This window comes from Ipomoea nil, unplaced genomic scaffold (assembly GCF_001879475.1).
Source record: "Ipomoea nil cultivar Tokyo-kokei standard unplaced genomic scaffold, Asagao_1.1 scaffold3069, whole genome shotgun sequence".
NCBI classification, from domain to species: domain Eukaryota; kingdom Viridiplantae; phylum Streptophyta; class Magnoliopsida; order Solanales; family Convolvulaceae; genus Ipomoea; species Ipomoea nil.
In genome coordinates, this window is record NW_017619497.1 from 3,080,647 (window position 1) to 3,099,678 (window position 19,032).

At 33.9% G+C, this 19,032-nt stretch overlaps 1 protein-coding gene and 1 non-coding gene across 2 annotated transcripts; one reads left to right on the plus strand and one right to left on the minus strand.

The window, feature by feature from the left end:
• Positions 1 to 837: 837 nt before the first annotated feature.
• On the minus strand, positions 838 to 910 carry TRNAR-UCU. Its single transcript has one exon. It is a non-coding gene; the product is annotated as a tRNA-Arg (tRNA).
• A 3,070-nt stretch (positions 911 to 3,980) lies between these two features.
• On the plus strand, positions 3,981 to 18,447 carry LOC109165537 (DNA repair helicase XPB1-like). The gene is made up of 20 exons (XM_019314343.1): positions 3,981 to 4,113; positions 4,264 to 4,307; positions 4,413 to 4,482; positions 4,576 to 4,744; positions 4,871 to 5,093; positions 5,179 to 5,235; positions 5,499 to 5,642; positions 8,226 to 8,306; positions 8,396 to 8,483; positions 9,139 to 9,476; positions 9,671 to 9,746; positions 9,832 to 10,025; positions 12,670 to 12,833; positions 13,013 to 13,085; positions 13,474 to 13,587; positions 17,165 to 17,245; positions 17,363 to 17,422; positions 17,570 to 17,653; positions 17,754 to 17,896; positions 18,172 to 18,447. The coding sequence occupies exons 1-20, from the start codon at positions 4,101 to 4,103 to the stop codon at positions 18,251 to 18,253; spliced, it is 2,298 nt and encodes a 765-aa protein (XP_019169888.1). The 5' UTR covers positions 3,981 to 4,100; the 3' UTR covers positions 18,254 to 18,447.
• The last annotated feature ends 585 nt before the right edge of the window (positions 18,448 to 19,032 follow it).

A 19,032-nucleotide genomic window follows, 5' to 3' on the forward strand; every position in this document is an offset into this window, starting at 1 on the left:
TTAGGGATAAAGTAGGAAATTCACATTTTATTCACTTTCTTATATTGAAACCATTTTTGCAACATTATTTTCAACTTTCTAGCATTCTACGTCGGAATTCGTTGTTGGTCGCCAGAATTGAAATGGCCTGTAATAACAGGTCATTTACCGGTTTTTGGGCTTCATTGACCCAATTTGACCTGTTTGAAGGTTTAATTGCACTTTTTTAAAGTTTAGGGGCCTAATTGACTTTTGGAGTAAAGTTTAGGGAACTATTTGATCATTTTCTCAATTTTTATAATGAATAAATTTTTTTAAATAGAGGCATTATATACATCTAATTCTAAATTAATTAAATGCATATGTATTATTTTTTGTTGTAGCTACTAATTTATTTTTTAATTTAATAAGAGCAATGATAAAGTGACATACATACTTTTCATTCACATAATGAAATCATTGGTTTTTTTAATTTTCATTCGTTGTTGAGACAAATTGTTTTGAGAGTTTGTCAATGACAATTGCTGGCAATAGAGGATGATAATAAATAATTCAAAATATAAGGTTACAATAGATATTGTTATAATAATATAGTAAAAATTAACTTACAAATTTTTTTAGAAGTTTTCATGCATGGATAAAAGCATAATTAAAATATTAACCCGCATGGGCAACTGAACTGGTCATAGAGGGATCGAGTATTGCCAGCGAGGGGGTCTAGCCTCCGAAATGCTCTGTCGGGTTGGGGTTCAACTTTTTGGAAGAATAATTGCAATATTAAGTTCTAATTGGGATGAAGTCCAAACCAAATGTCTTCGATGTTGTTATTATTATTGGCTCTAAATTATTATACATAATCACGCCTAGTGGGACTCGAACCCACAATCGCTTGATTAGAAGTCAAGCGCCTTATCCATTAGGCCATGGGCGCCTCATCAAAATGACATTGTAGTTGTATTGTAATGAAACTACAGTGTATATAAAATGAAACTGAATAACAGTTTCACATATTTGAGTGTATATGTCGAATGAAACTATAGTTATATCGAAATAAAACTGTAGGTGTGTTGAAATGAAATTGCAGTGTATATAAAATGAAACTGAATATATTATACCAGCAGAGCTACTTTACGCAGAACGAGTGTCATTTATTTTCATTAAAAGAAATATGACACCGTTTTGGACCATGACCCACGGTATAATTTGCCAAAGTTTGGGAGAAAAAACTTTAGGAAAATTAAAAAAAAAAAAACATTTTCCCTTGACAAATTAATATATCAAATATTCGTAACAATTATAATTTTTCGTAAAAAAAAAAACAAAATCAACATGATTTTTAAGTGGACATTGAAGTTGAATGGTGAATAACTTAGTTAAGTGGACTGTTAGTTTGAACAAATTATTTTCAAGTATGGTGTATTTTTGTGTTTGTGTCATTGTGTGTAATTAGAGCTGTCAAAACGGGGTCGGATTGGGCCCGTTTACTCGTGATTTTGGATAGATTGGGTGGGAGAAATTTCAACCCGTCCCGTATTAGACCCGTCCCATTTAACCCGTGCTGGACACGGATTAAACGGGTTCGACCCGTGGGTTACACGGGTTACCCGGCCCGTGTACTTATCCAAAAAAAAAAAAAAAAAAAAAAAAAAAACGATGCTATTGCCTATTGGGAAGGCTTCTTAATATCTTTGTTGTGTACTTGTGTTGTAGACTTTAATGGATTTCTCATTTATGGACGTTTGAATTTAAATTATGTTTGAATGTTTGACTATTTTGAACTTTTGGTTATGTGTGTCTTGAACACTTTGAATGTTTTATTAAAATTGTGTTGAAAACTTGTAAGATTTGAATGTGAATTCATGAATGTTGTGTTGGAATTAGGAAGTATGTCATTCTAAATAATTTATTTATTGTAACTTATAACAAATTAACAATAAAATAAATGTATTTTTTTTTAAGTAGTACGAGTTGACAGGCTGGCCCGTTTAGCCCGTCAACCCGTATCTAACGGGTTGGGTTGAGAAAATTTCAACCCGTATAAAAAACGGGTCGTCCAGTCCCGTTTTTTTCCAACCCATGACGGGCCAGCCCATATAGGACGGGCTGACCCGTATTGACATCTCTATGTGTAATGAACTTGTGAAACTCTGTGTGGTTTCCGAAACCGTAATAAATGATTTTTAATATATCAAACTAATAATTGATATCAATATTAATGTATAACATTATTTTAGTAATTTTCAAATAATAATTTTAAATTTCAAATTCTGAAAAACACATTACCAAGTTGGCATGTTTAACTTATTTATCGATCTTTATTCATGGCCATCGTTCACACATTTTTGTGAAATATAAATAACAAGTACATTTTTAATATACTAAAAATCATTATTTATATACATAAAGTACACTATATAAAAATATATGATTTTTTTTTTATATATTATCAAATAATGTACATTCAGTATACAAATAATATAATTTTAGTATATTAAAAATATATATTGCATTCATGGTCCATACAATAATTTACCAGTTACCTATTCTTATGTAAGTTGAGTTTACAATAGTATAACTTGTATAAAAAGAACTGAGTTTTTTAATGTGATAACTCATATAGGTAGAGGTACAGTCGTTATATCGTGGACCGCGGTACATAATCGATTATGCACCGTGCATCAACACGACGCTGTTTCTTTGAGTAAAGAAACAGCGCGCTGTTAGTGTTAACGGAGTGACACTACAGTGTATCTAAATCAACACTGCCTCACGTGTTATTTTTATATTATCAAATGAAACTGCAGTTATATCAAAATGATACTGTAGTTGTGGTGAAATGAAATTGCAGTATATATAAAATGAAACTGAATAACATTTCACATATTTGAGTGTATATTGTACAATGAAACTGTAATTATATCGAAATAATCATGTAGCTGTGTTTTAATGAAACTATAGTGTATATAAAATAAAATTAAACAACATTTTCACATATTTGAGTGTATAAATATTGAATGAAACTGTAGTTGTGTTGAACTGGAACTGCAGTGTATACAAAATGAAACTGAAGAACAAAGTTATTTTTTGCGTAACAGTGCGAAACGGATTCCGTTTCTTTTCATTAAATAAAACGATGTCGTTTTGATGCGCGGTGCATAATCGATTATGCATCGCACTGCACGATATAATTTGCCGTCGAGGTAACCCGTTTTGACAATTATAATTGAGCCATACAACATTGACAAATTATGCTGTGCATCCGTATGCACCATGCATGGTTTTGCATCAAAACGCGCGTCCTACTTAAAAAAAAAAATCAGTTTCGATTCCCAACAACAACATTATGTTGTTCATTTTTTAGTTCATTGATTCTGAATTTTTAGTTATGAAATTATGAATGTGTAGGTATGCAATTCTTGATTTATAGTTATGAAATTATGGATGTGTAATTATGCATGGTGTAGTTATGCAATTCTGGATTTTATAGTTATGAAGTTATGGATGTATAATTATGCAATTATGGATGTATATTTATGCAATTCTGGATGTATAATTATGAAGTTATGGATGTGTGGTTATGCAATTCTGGATTTATAGTTATGAAATTATGGATGTGTAGTTATGTAATTCTGAATGTATAGTTATGAAATTATGGATGTGCAGTTATATAATTCTGAATTTTTTTTTTATATTAAAGTTAGACGTCAAAACGATGTCGTTTTTGCATCCGTATGCATCATGCGTGCATGGAATGCACAGCATAACGATTGTATAACATTATTGTAGCAATAATGCAATATGAGCCTTGCTGGATGGGCATATGATGGACCTATAAGCGGCCCGGTCCATTTCCATATTAATAGTTCGGTTTTCTCAAATTTGAGGCTGGGACCTAGGGTTTTCTGTTAGGTTGGGCATTATGGCCCATATTTAAGGCCCAGTTTAGCTTAACTGTAAGTCTGTTGGGTTGGCTCCATTGAAAGTGTTGCGAGGGCGTGTTTGGGAATCGCTATGTTTATGCAGTGTGCAATTGCATTTGACGATAACTCACGCAGATAACTGTTGTGATCAGACACTCAGCACGGAAACAGCCATTGTTGCTCGATCTCAAAGTTGAAACGATGGGTCATCACGGTAAATTGAGCTGAGAAATTGAACTAAAACTAACAGCGCAATCCAATCAATATCAATATCTAATAAATGGAAACGATTTGAAGTATATGCTTGTAATAATTAATATGCCGATGTGTATATACGATTGATGAATATCGTTTTTGGGTGCAGGTGATAAAGGTCGACCCAGCAAAAAGTTCAAGTTTTCCTCGAAGGTTTTATAATTTCTCTATTTTTGTTCACCTGTTGAATTTCTTTAATCGGATCATTGTGTTGGCAGAAAGTTGAGTTGTGTGTTCTTTTTTGTTTGCATAACGAAGGAGGAATTTAGGTCTGCTGAAACAGATGATTCGTATTATCCAGATGAAATCAATGATGATCCTCGTGATGGTATTTTCAGTACATTTATTTAGTTATGGCGCTTGTGTTATAGAAATGGTGTATAATGAGATTTGATTATGGATTTTTCTTTTTGAATTTAAGGAGAGGGTGAAGGGAAGAAAAGAGATTTCACGAAACTTGAACTCAAACTTGATCACGGTAATCGCCCTTTGTGGGCTTGTGCTGATGGTAGGATTTTCCTCGAAACATTCTCAGCATTATACAAACAGGCATATGACTTTCTCATAGCCATTGCTGAACCTGTTTGCAGGTACCATTCATCACAATTCTATGGTGACAATAACTCATTGATTGCAGTATTGCACACCTAAATATTTGTGATCCTATATTGTGTTTGTTGAGGTCTGACTTCTAATTGGTTTGTTTTGAAATATAGGCCGGAGTCTATGCATGAGTACAATTTGACACCTCACTCTTTGTATGCGGCTGTGTCCGTTGGTTTGGAGACTGAAACTATAATATCTGTTTTAAGCAAATTGTCAAAAACTAAGCTTCCGAAAGAGATGATTGATTTTATACATGCTTCTACTGCCAACTATGGCAAAGTGAAGCTCGTGCTTAAGAAGAACCGGTATTTTATTGAATCTCCATTTCCTGAGGCAAGATTTATAGCTTTCTTAACAATTCACTGGTTTGTTGTGTTGCATTACACAACTGTTTGATGGATCATTTTGATGTTTGCAGGTACTGAAAACGTTGCTTCGAGATGAAGTTATAGGTCGGTCTAGACTTATGTCTGCGGTGAGTCATTGAATTGCCTGCTGTGGAATATCTTTCACTCTTTACTTGTTTATGTATATGACTTTCCATACCACTTGCTTTGTTTTATTAAAAATGGTATTAGAGAGTTGGGAATTGAAGTTCTGAAAAGCTCTACATATATTTGAAATCATTTGCTTTTATATGATCTCACAGTCAGGCTTTTTAAATTAATTTCTTCTTTTTGTTTTTGTTTTTCTGAGTATCTCTCTATATACTCTAACTTCCAACAATTTGATTTATAGGGAGTTCATGGAAGTGATGGATTTACTGTCAGCAAGTCTGCGGGTGAAATAGAAGGTAGACATGATGAGTTGTTAAATGAAGCAGAGCTGGCAGCAGCAGCTGAAGAGAAAGAAACTCATTCATTTGAAATTGATCCTTCTCAGGTAATTTGATCATTTTGATGCGATGCTTTGTTTTTAATAAACAAAAAGCAATACACTTTGATTCCTCAAACCTTGAATAAAATGTAGAGAGAGAGAGTAGCAATTGGAATATGTTTCTAGAAAGAATTTTTTGATATGAAGTAAGCTAGATAAAAACTGTATTTATACCATCTCAATTGGAGACACCAATGCCTTTGCATATAAGGAGCTTTAGAAGAGTTTTATGAATTATATGTGTTTTTTAAGGGATGGCAATTTAAATATGCCCCGCGGATATTCTCCCGAATTCACCCCTGCATGGATCGGGTTTTTTGAGGTGACAGTGGGTGGTGGGTCGTAATACGGGTTGGGTTGGATACTTGGATGAGGATTTTATACGCCAAACCTACATAGAATCCAACACACCATGTTATTATATATATAAAAATTAAAATAGTAAAATAAGTACTAGTATGTAGTGGTAGTTCTAAACTAATAAGTTCATTTGAAAAAAATAGTAATTTAGTTATTATATTTAAATATTTTTATTATTTTATGTTTTAATATAACTAGTGAATTTTGTTATTTTATTATGTGTAAATAATTAAATATTATTATTATATTTGAAAATTTTTAATAAGTTAATAAAAGGTGGGTACCTATAGTGGATTCCCACATCTGGTGGGGGCGGGGCGGGTTTTTAAAAAGCCCACCCGCTTTGGGTCATGAGTGGGGGTGGGTGTAGAAAGTATAAGAATGGGTGGATACTTGGATGGTAGATGTAGCCACCCCGACCAACCCTGACCCATTGCCATCCTTAGTTTTTTACTTCATCTATATTCATCACTTTAGATATGTACAAGATGATAGTAGTGCTTCTTTCCACATTTTTTTTTTTTTTTTTTGTATAGGTATTGTTATGTGTTCACATCACGGGTTTGCTTAAGACCTAAAACTCTCTTAGTGCCTCTTCTTTGGGATTAATTTTTGCTTTTCCATTCTTCCAAATAACACTCCCTTTATTCCAAAAAATAAAATAAAATTAACACTCCCTTTTATAGGGCTAATTACAAGGATTCCTAAAGTAAGAATAATTAATTATTTGGTAGTTTCCAAATGACTAAATTGGCTAAACTAATTCAAAGACTAAGATTAATAACCTAAATAATTATTAGTAGTTTCTAAATAACTAAATTAAGTAATAAGCTAAATAACTATTTAGTAGTTTCTTTAATATCTAAACTATGTTGTAATGTAATTTTAGTAAAATAAAACTTATTTAATCATAACAACTTCCTAAATAATCATGGCCTCAACATGTATCATTACATCCCCCCGTGACATCAATGTTGTTCACAAGCTTGAAGCTAATAACCTCGTGCATCACGTTGCCAACACTTCTCATGATCAAATGGCCTCACCAAAAGAATTGCAAATGGTAAAGCCACAATTGGCATTCTAAGGATCAGTGGATGAGCCAACAACAATGAGGAAAAGGACTTCAACCTTGGACATCTTTTGGGTGAGTTAGGTGGAACCACAACACTGGAGAATAAGAGAGATCTAAGAGATAAAGACTGACCAATACCATAATGCACAATCATGAATTGTGATGGGGCTGTAAAGTGGCAAAATAACCCTCCCATAGTCCCATTTATTGGATGGTTTTTGGAAAGGACACAACCTCATTTTTTTTTTTTTAAATCTGTGTTGGATTATCATCAACATGAGGCTGATCGGCTGAAAAATAGAGTTGCATCGGCGCTATCTCCACATGTGGGTGATCAACAATGATTGTGAATGATGAATCATCCATGTTGAGTGAAGTAACATCACCCTCTATTTGCTGAATTCCGGAGGGAATGAGCATATTAATTTTTGGTGTTTTGCCCTGGTTGTTGAGGAATTTAGCAATAAACTTAGTTCATCCGCGTCTTCACTGAATTCTCCAAGGCGATGCCTGCATAACTCTTTCACTAACTGTTTCTACTTATTCATGGATTCTTTGAGAGCTTCAAACTTGGACCATGTGACGCCCATGACACTGGTAACAGACCAATGTTATGTGCTCACGTCATAGGTAAGAAAATACGAAAGAAAAGAACGAAAAGGAATAGAAAACGCTAAGTTTGCTTGAGATCCAAAACTCCCTTAGTCCCTTCTTTGGGATTAAATTTTTGCTTTTCCATTCTTCCAAATAACACTCACTTTTATATGGCTGATGATTACAAGGATTCCCAAAGTAAGAATAATTAATTATTTGGTAGTTTCCAAATAACTAAATTGGCTAAACTAATTTGAAGACTAAGATCAATAAACTAAATAATTATTTAGTAGTAGTTTCTAAATAACTAAATTAAGTAATAAGCTAAATAACTATTTAGTAGTTTCTTAATATCTAAACTATGTAATGTAATTTTAATAAAATAGGACTTATGTAATCATAATAATTTCCTAAATAATCATGACCCCAACATGTATCAGGTATGATGCAGCTTAGTGTTATGAAAGTATATTTGCCATCTAGAAGAATGGCAATGTCTTATAGAGGTATCCATTGTATTTTCATTTTGAGAGATAACATGCTAAACTTTTGTATGACAGGTTGAAAATGTGAAGCAACGTTGCTTGCCAAATGCCTTGAATTATCCCATGTTAGAGGAATATGACTTTAGAAATGATACGGTGAGTTTTCCTCAATTCTCCTATGTAGGAACTGCAAAAACCATAATATATATATATATATCATTCTCAATGCTCACTTATTGTTTCAGGTCAATCCTGATCTTGATATGGAATTGAAACCTCATGCACAACCACGACCTTATCAAGAAAAGAGTCTCAGTAAGATGTTTGGAAATGGTAAGAATGTTGTGCCAAAATGAAACGTTTTAGGTGTATGTGCTTGTCAATTATTAGGTGGATTGTGCAGTATGTCCAGCGATTCTTCTCTCAGTTGTAACTATGCTACTTCAAGTCCATATAATGGAGGGAACGGCTAAGGAGACTTGCAGCACAGCTACCAGCACACTACTTTGTTAACTGGCTTAAACATTAAACAATACTCTTTCTTGAAAAGTTTCTGAGTGTAGCGATAGTAGATAGAAGTTTCTTGTTTTAGAGACTACAATGAACAAAGCATGTTGAGAGTTTGTAGCATAGTTATAAGAGTAAAACTTTGTAATGGATTAAACATTAAGCAATACTTTTTCCTGAAAATTTTATGGGTGCAGCAGTAGTAAATAGATGTTTCTGCTACTTCTTTTGAATAGAGACTACAATGAACAAAGCGTGTTCAGCTGTTTGATGCAAAAAAGTTGTTGTTGGGTTTTCTTATTATTATTATTATTATTATTATTATTATTATTTATTTTTTAAAAATCTTCCAATAAATTTCCTATTTGTCTGTGTTTCTACTTGAGACTGATGATCATTGTGCAACTCACCATTTCATTGTCTCCGCTAAAGATAATGAGAGTTAAGTTTGATCAGTTGAATTTTTTGCTTCACATTTCAGGTAGAGCTAGATCAGGTATCATTGTTTTGCCTTGTGGTGCTGGGAAGTCTTTAGTCGGAGTGTCTGCAGCATCCAGAATTAAAAAAAGCTGTCTTTGTTTAGCAACTAATGCTGTCTCTGTGGATCAATGGGCTTTCCAGTTCAAGTTATGGTCAACTATTCGAGAAGAACAGATATGCCGTTTCACATCTGATAGCAAAGAAAGATTCCGTGGTAATGCTGGTGTTGTGGTGACCACATATAACATGGTTGCTTTTGGTGGAAAACGTTCTGAAGAATCTGAGAAGATCATTGAAGAAATAAGAAACAGAGAGTGGGGTTTGCTTCTTATGGACGAGGTAAATCCTAGTCATATAACCACCTAACATTTTCCCTATGGAAGTGTGACAATTATGAGATCTGTGTCCAAATATTGTGCCCTGCTGGTAAATGCAAAATATTTTTGAGATTTTCCGGTTAGTTGGACTATATGTTTGCAATTGCACACTTCATGCCATAATATATTCCGTTCTCTTTATGATATCTTTTTTAGGTCCACGTGGTTCCAGCACACATGTTTCGAAAGGTTATCAGCATTACTAAATCTCACTGCAAACTTGGACTCACTGGTATTGGCGATATAGTCTTACATGCATAATCAAATCATCTATACTGGTTTTGGTGGAAATTGAATGAGTTTATTTTGATCTACAGCAACACTTGTCAGAGAGGATGAAAGAATCACAGATCTCAACTTTCTTATTGGCCCCAAGTTGTACGAGGCAAATTGGTTGGACTTAGTGAAGGGAGGATTTATTGCGAATGTGCAGTGTGCTGAGGTTTGGTGTCCAATGACAAAGGAATTTTTTGCTGAATATTTGAAGAAGGAGAACTCTAAGAAGAAGCAGGTTTGTACTCTTCCACAACTTCTCCATGGTCAATACATTTGAAGTTTTCGCCTTGTGACTTTTTTTTTTTTTTTTTTTTTTTTTTTTTTTTCAATAGATAAATTCTTTTCTTTAATTTGCAAAGTCCTTACAGCAACATTGGTTCATGGAATGAAATTAGGGAATAGGAATCCTATTCCATAAAGAATGGAATAGATCAATAATAGAATATACATCCTATTCCATTGTTTGGTTCATTGAAGGAACAAATTTCAAGAATTCTATTACAATGTTTGGTGGGTTTAAGGAATAGAAATAGAATAATTTATGTTTTAATTAAATAAGGATAATTTAGGTATCATAAAGATTTAAAGAAAAGGCTATTCCTAAGAACTCAAGAATATCCTATAACAGTAATTTACTGCCTTAAGCTTGCAAGGGGAATAACTATTCTCAGAAATAAAAAGTTTTAACAAACAATGGAATATACCTATTCTTGGCCTCTTGGGAATGCTATTCCATTCTGTCCCTATCCTGCGATCCAAATTTGCTGTTAGTTTTAATAATGTGATGGGAATGTCTTTACTTGAGGGTTGGTGAAGCTGGAACTCAGATTGTTACTGGATAACTAGGCTCTGTGAATTCTGTAGTGGTGTAATCTGTAATTTGTGGTTGCCAACTTCATAAAGAGACAATGGAAGTCCTAAGGAAAACTTACGCACTGACTATTGTCCAAATTGAAATAAACTTGGTTTATAAATCACTTCATATAGATCTTTGATATTTTATGCAAAAGCCTTAAAAAAGGACTAAAGTATCTTTAGTACTCCATAAGATCTAAGCACAAACAAAACACAGATAGCCAGTACAAAGAGTCTTTGAAGTGCAGTACCCTTTTTACTAATAGGACCCCTGGAACTGAAGGCTACAGACTTTGGTTTTGGTTTCTGAGTCTATAATATTTATCTAGGCAATTATCTCATTTTAGTTCAATAAGTACCTATTTAGAAATTATTATGCTAAAGGTTAGCAACTTAGCACCCATAATATTAATTTTTTTCCAGTGTTGTAAAAATTGGCACTAGGCACCCCTAGGCTGAAGGGAATAATGGGTAAATTGGTCAACTAGGTGGCCGTTATTATTATTATTATTATTATTATTATTATTATTATTATTATTATTATTTATTAATTTTGTTTGTTTTGTTTATATGTGTTATGATTAGAGTGTTGTGTGTTTTTAGAGTATTATTATGTGCTATTGAACATTTATATTTAATGGGATGAATATTAAAATATTTGTTAGAAGTCTAAAAAATCAGGATGCCATATGCAAAAATATCAAAATATATATTTTTTAGTTGTGAACCTTGGTGCTAGGCACCCATCAAACGCCCGATGAGTGCCTAGTGATTTTTACAACATTGATTTTTTCTTCACCATATCTCTTTAATAAAACTGTTTTATGCAAGGGATAATTTTGGCTGGATTACCAAGGATCTTTGACAGTAACGCTAATACATTTAGGCCCCTTGATGTTTCAAAAGTTCTAATCTGGTCTGTCAATAATAGAAAAAATATGTTCTTTCAATTTTTCACGTAATAAAACAGAAAAAAGTTTTAAATTTGAGAGGAAACTAAATTTTGAACTGAAATATGAGAATTTATTAGTGTTATGACAAAAACAACATTATATTATTGTTGGAATAATTAAGGTACACCTAAATTGAGTTTTGGCTTTCCTAAATTCAAGTTTAGGAATGGTACAAGTAATAGTAGTTGCTTCATTGCATTAGTTTCCTTGTGATTGGCAATCCTTGAGATTATTGGATTCCTAGTTTCCCTAAAATTAGAATATTTGTACATTCATTTTTTTTAAATTATTGAGTATCGAAAATACTATTTCTTTGTTATTGATTCTCTTATTGCTTCCACCTTCTACTATGTTAGTTTAGTTGCACGCTTGATTTCAACTAGTCATAATTGAAATATCTAAATTTTATGGGTTAATGATTTTGTTATGTGGGTTTGTTATTAATTAGCAAAGTTCACAAGTTTTCCTTTGCTATTCACCCCCAATGGGGAAATGGATATTGTTTTGAAGATTATGTGACAAGGTTTGTTTTTGTTATTTTTCAGTGAGAATATTGTTGTTTTAGATATTGCAGTTACTTCTTTTTTTTTTTTTTTTTTTTTTTTTTTTTTTTTTTTTTAAATTTTTTTAATCTCATTATTGAGCACAGTATTTAAGTATTCAAAATTTAAATTAAATGTATTCCCTTTTAACCTATTTTCATCCTCATTACTATTTTATTTCCATTATTGTAATTTTTTTCAAATGTTGGGTGTTAAGTGGATCCCAAGTTGAAGTGACAATGAATCTAAAAATGGAAAAGCCATGACACATAATGGAACAAAAATAACTTCAATTTCAGCAATCTTAAGTTAGTTCCACTCATTCCAGGCTTCATACGAATGACCTGAATGTAATAAACATTCTGAATAAAGGATAAATTTTCTTTACTTCTCATTTTCCCGTATAATGTATAGCAGTGTAGCTATCTGGTTTACAAGCTTTGCACAATTCTTTTCTCCCTTTCTTAACCATTGTTATTGTACTTTTCTGAGATCTTCCCTTTACTCCTGGTTGAATTTTATGTTCCAGGCACTTTATGTGATGAATCCAAACAAATTCAGGGCCTGTGAGTTTCTTATCCGGTTCCATGAACAACAGCGTGGGGATAAGATAATTGTTTTTGCTGACAATCTATTTGCTCTCACCGAATATGCAATGAAGCTTCGGAAACCTATGATCTATGGTGCTACAAGGTCAATTGATACTCTTCATTTTAAGTCTCTAATTTTTTTAAAAACTTTTTTATTTTTGGGTTTTTTTGGGGGGAGAGGGGGGTACTATAATTTAAAATAATTCGAGTTGAGCTAATGTACTATGAACTCTTTATGATTCTGTTTATTTTATAGTAATATTTTTTTTCCCTTACAAACAGCCATATAGAAAGAACAAAAATTCTTGAGGCATTTAAAACTAGCAAGGATGTGAACACCATATTCCTTTCTAAGGTATGTTCTAGAAGCAGATATTTCATTTCTCCCTGAACTGATAAAATATGGATTTTGTGTTTTTAAAGTATTTTAAGGCAACTTGACATGCTGTTGTTCAATGGGCTTTTTCTGAAGTGATGATGCAGCTCTATGGTGAAATATGCTGTCTGGTTCTTATTTTCTTAGGAAGCAGGGCATTTTATGTTTGAAAAGTTGTATCCGACCTATTTTGCCTGCTATATTTACTGACATTACTGTAGCAAACTTTTAATGTCAAATTGAATGCCTTTTATTGTGGGAAGCTGAGAATTGGATGATCTTCTTTATCGCCATTTTCTCATAGAAACTTGTTCTCTTTTCTTCACCCTTAATTCGTCTACCGTTTAATGGCTTCTATCATTTACAGGTCGGTGATAATTCTATAGATATTCCTGAAGCAAATGTTATAATACAAATTTCATCTCATGCTGGTTCGAGACGACAGGAAGCACAACGTCTTGGGCGTATTCTTAGGGCAAAGGTTTGCTTCTTGTACAACACTGTTCTATCATTACAAACATCATTGTCATAAAATCTGTCTGGTCTGTATTGATATTCTGTGTTAGTTTGCACACTTGTAACCAATGCATTTATTATGATGCATATATAATGGACTAATGGAGGAAATATCATGAGCTCCATTCAATGGTTATCCACTGGGAAAGTAATGGTGGATGAGATATATAGCAAGAACTCTGTGAATGTATCAAATATTAGGCCTGAAATATTTTCTGTCACAATAAAAAAGAGATGCCTTACGGTTTCATTTTTTGTGTTTCTAGTTAGAATTTTTTTTTTTTTTTTTTTTTTTTCTTTGTTCTTGTTAAATGGAGAACTCCATACTATTTCTCATATCTTTCAATCAAAAGAATACACCTATTTATACAAGAATATACAAACTAAGGTAAGGATTAGAACTAAATCCCTAAAAATATGTACAAAATTCTCTAATATCATGCTAATAAATATACTCCTACCATATAATGTCTAACACTCCCCCTCAAGTTGGAGCATAGATATTGATCATGCCCAACTTGTTACATAAGTAATCTACCCGAAGCCCATTCATGGCTTTTGTAAAAAGATCTCCTAATTGTTCTCCTGTCTTCACAAACCCTGTAGAGATTAAGCCTCGTTGTATCTTTTCATGAATGAAATGACAATCAACTTCAATGTGCTTGGTTCGTTCATGGAAGACAGGATTGGCTGCAATATGGAGAGTTGCCTGATTATCACACCATAGCTTCACAGGGATAGGTGCCTTGAGTCCTATTTCATCCAGAATGTGATATATCCACAAGATTTCACATGTTGCTTGTGCTATTGCTCTATACTCTGACTTTGCACTCGACCGTAAGACAACATTTGCTTCTTGCTTTTCCACGAGATCAAGTTTCCGATTGTCCTTAGATCCTGCATAGTTTGCATTTGCAAATCTTCATATGTTCATGGTTTTGATATATTATTCCACGCCTTGGAGCCCCTTTCAAGTAGTTCAAGATTTGTTCAACAGGTCTTCAATGATCAACAGTTGGAGATGCCATATACTGACTTACAATACTAACCGAGTAAGCGATATCTGGATGGGTTACAGTCAGATAATTTAGCTTACCAACCAATCTCCTATATCTTCCTGGATCATCAAATGGCTCCCCTTCTGATGTCAACTGTGAATTTGGGATCATTGGAGTATTGCACGACTTAGCTCCCAGTTTCCCTATTTCTGTCAATAGATCATGTACATTATTTCTTTGGGAGAGAAATATACCTTTCTTACTCCGTATTACCTCGAAACCTAGAAAATACTTTAATGTACCAAGATCTTTCGTCTAAAATTGACTTTGAAGAAAGGTCTTAAGAGATGCAATACCAATGGTGTCACTACCTGTGATGACAATGTCATCCACATAGACAACTAATAAGATAGTACCTGTTTTAGAATGCTTATAAAAAACAGAGTGATCAGACTTCCCTTTCACCTTGCCAAACCTTTCAATTGCTTGACTGAATTTCCCAAACCATGCACGAGGGCTTTGTCTTAGCCTCTTAGGCCATATAGAGATTTGCGAAGGCGACAAACTTTACCGTATTCCCCCTGAGCAACAAACCTAGGTGGTTGCTCCATGTAGACTTCTTCGTGAAGATCACCATGTAGAAAGGCATTCTTAACGTCTAGTTGGTGTAGGGGCCAATCATACATAGCAGCCATAGAGATGAGCAATCTAACATATGTCAATTTTGCAACCGGGGAGAACGTGTCAGTGTAATGAATACCATAAGTTTGAGCATACCCTTTTGCAACTCATAAGGATTAACCTTCACCGCAAGCACCCATTTGCACCCAATGGCCTTCTTACCTGTAGGTAAATCCACCATGTCCCATGTACCATTGAAATCTAAGGCATTCATTTCCTCAATCATAGCGTTACGCCAACCAGAATGGGACAGGGCTTGTTTGGCAGTTTTAGGAGTTTGTATAGTCAAGAAAAGCAATAAAAGAGCAGGAAATAGGGGGTAAGTGAGTATAAGAAACAAACGATGAAACAGGATAAATACATGATCTTTTACCTTTGCGGAGGGCTATTGGCAAGTTATCTTGATCATACGACGAAGAAATCGGCTCAGGACATGAATCATGCATATTTTCAGGAGCCAAAGAAGTGTCTGGGTTGAGGTTAACTATTTTTGGAACAGACTGTTGTTTACGAGAATATACTTGAGTGATTGGTGGTCAGAAAGTTGGAATAGAAGTGGAACGGTGGTAACCGTATAGATGAGAACATCAACATCGTCTCCATGGCTTTCATAATTTGAAGGAGGTGAGAAGGGAACATCTTCATAAAAGGTTACATCAATAGATACCTCCCGTTGATGGACAATAACACCTATTCCCCTACTGGATAAGAGAATATCCCAAAAAGATGCACTTTAGAGATTTTGGATCTAACTTCGTGATATGGGGCCTAACATCTCTCACAAAGCAAGTACATCCAAATGTTTTTGGTGGAATAGGAAACACAAATTTTTGAGGGAAAAGACACTGATAGGGTGTTGTACCATGAAAGACCGAAGATGGCATACGGTTGATAAAAAAAACATGCAGTGGAAACTGCATCAGCCCAAAAGTGTTTGGGAACCCGCATTTGGAACAGGAGAGCCCGAGCAGTTTCTAGTAAGTGCCTGTTTTTTCTTTCAGCAACCCCATTCTCAGATGGGGTGTCAACACAAGATGATTGATGTAAAATACCATGTTCAAGACACACGAATAGGTATATTAAATTGTGTTTATATTTCAGCACAAAAAGCACGAAAATAAGAAAACAATTCAGAACTACTTCTCATGAAATATAATTAAGTCATGCGAGAGTAGTCATTAACAAAAATAATAAAGTATTGAAACCCAGATTTAGACATAACACGATATGGACCCCAAACATCAGAATGAACTAACTCAAATGGAGCACTTGCTCGTTTATTGACCCCAAATGGAGCGCAGAAGAAGAAAGAGAAAGGGAAAAAAATTCCTGTTTTTTTTTTTTTTTTTCCTTACAGACCTGGAGCTCTTGATACCATGTTAAATGGAGAACTCCATACTATTTCTCATATCTTTCAATCAAAAGAATACACCTATTTGTACAAGAATATACAAACTAACTAAGGTAAGGATCATAATTAAATCCCTAAGAATATGTACAAAAATCCCTAATGTCATGCTAAATATACTCCTACCATATAATGTCTAACAGTTCTCATGTATTTCATGATCATGATTTCTTTTCTTATTATTAATATGTCATTGGTTTAAAAGATCATCTCGTTGCTAGAAAACAATGTAGCTTTTTTGTTTGCCTATAAACAATTTCTTTTCTGTATGGATGTTACATGTGGTGGTGAGAGTTAAAAATCTGCTGTTAGATTTCTAGTTCAGAGTTAATAGATTGGTGTTCTCTGTAATTCCTTTCAAATAAGATGATCTTCACCAGCAGACTGCTTTAATTAGTGTAATGTGTGTGCTATATGATGAGGTTCTAATGTTAATATCATTACTGGATTGACAGGGACGTCTTCAAGACAGGATGGCGGGAGGTAAAGAGGAGTATAATGCTTTCTTTTACTCTCTTGTATCAACAGATACTCATGTGTGGAACTTCTTCCCTGCAACTTTCCTTTTCATTTTTGATATCTTTATGTACTGAGCATTGTTTTTTGAAATCAGAATCTATTGTTATGATCTAAGTTGCCTTGTCATAATTCAGGAGATGTATTACTCAACTAAAAGACAACAATTCTTGATTGATCAAGGTTATAGCTTCAAGGTAATAATTTTACCTTGCAACTGATGTTTAGTATGCATTTCTTGAAGATGCAATGGACTGTTCCCTTTGTAATGCCACCCACTTGTTTTAACAGTGTTCTATGAGATCATAATGCAATAGTGGGTGATGGGTTTTCACTTGATGCAGGTCATCACAAGCTTGCCACCTTCTGATTCAGGACCTGAATTGAATTACCATCGTCTTGATGACCAACTTTCGCTTCTTGGAAAAGTACTTATTATGCATTCTCTTATGTATCTTTTCTTCTTCCTACATGCGTTTGGACATGATTGTCTCACCTAAGTTGTTATATATGTTTCCCTTTCAATAGGTACTAAGTGCTGGTGACGATGCTGTTGGTTTGGAGCAACTGGAAGAAGATACAGATGATATAGCCCTTCAGAGAGCCCGTCGCACCATGGGATCTATGAGCGCAATGTCAGGAGCACACGGGATGGTTTATATGGAATACCAGTATGGCTTCTTTTTCACCCATAATGATTTTCAATTTCTCTCGAATTATATTGGGCCAAGTACATTGCATATGTGATATTTTCTTCAAGAGTTTTAAACTTCCCATGGCTCTGATTTCTTGTTTATATTACAATTACAATCTTTAAAATCTATCTATGCAACTGTTATGGAAAGTGAGAAAATTGAAATATGGGGTTGCAACAAGTCGCCTAGATAATTCTTATAAGTATATATTTACTTTGAAACGATATGACACTTGCTATTACTTGATGCAGTAATGGAAAGAGGGTGATGCAAAAGAGCAAACCAAAAGATCCAGCCAAGAGACACCATTTATTCAAGAAGCGTTTTGGCTGAGTTGAGTGTATCCAAGAACTTGCATCATTTAATTTTTTAGCATATTGATTTCCTGTTTTTGTGTGATTGAGTGAATATAAATGCTTCCCTTATACAAGTGCAAAAATGAGAGCACTTGGAAATGGCAAGCAAAATAAGAATCACTGTTTCAACAATTTGACTTGAATCAAAAGTTATTTACAGAACTAACAGTACAACTTGGCCCTTCATGCACACACAGACACACATGCACTTTTTAAGATTCTGATTAGAGCAACTGATTAGAATTTTACTTTGGTACTAATCATTTATTTGTTTTCCATCTCTTTTAACACGTTATTCTTCTTGTAGTGGGCTGTTCAACTTTGATAGTTTATTTAAGATTCTCCTTAGCAAGCAAGCGAGCAGCGACATCTCGCGACTAGCAGCGAAAACCAAGGGCCATGCTTGCCCATCCACTTCAAAGGCTACCATTCTTTTTGCCCTACTTTTCATCGTCTGCTTGCTTCTAACTTTCATGGCTGCTTTTCTTTATGGTACGTCAATTTGCTGGCTGCGCAACAACCTTACCTTTTAATCACAACCAAGCGCAACAGCCTTTTATGCACTAGCAATGAAAATGAGTAGAAAAGTAGAATTGGAATCACAGGTAAAATGTTAAAAAACAAAAATGTACGCTTCATCTTAACCGGTGCTTCAGTCAGACCAAAATGTTATTTTTTAATGTTTACTTATCATGTGACACATTATCTAAGGAAGGATTAAAAAATAAAGAGTAATTTTTATGTGAAATGGATTTT

What these genes read in the sequence shown, in the direction of transcription:
- LOC109165537 (XM_019314343.1), top strand. An exon ending in TTGAAATTGATCCTTCTCAG is followed by an intron (nt 5,643 to 8,225) that starts GTAATTTGATCA and finishes TTTGTATGACAG; the next exon opens with GTTGAAAATGTGAAGCAACG. An exon ending in ATCAAGGTTATAGCTTCAAG is followed by an intron (nt 17,423 to 17,569) that starts GTAATAATTTTA and finishes CACTTGATGCAG; the next exon opens with GTCATCACAAGCTTGCCACC.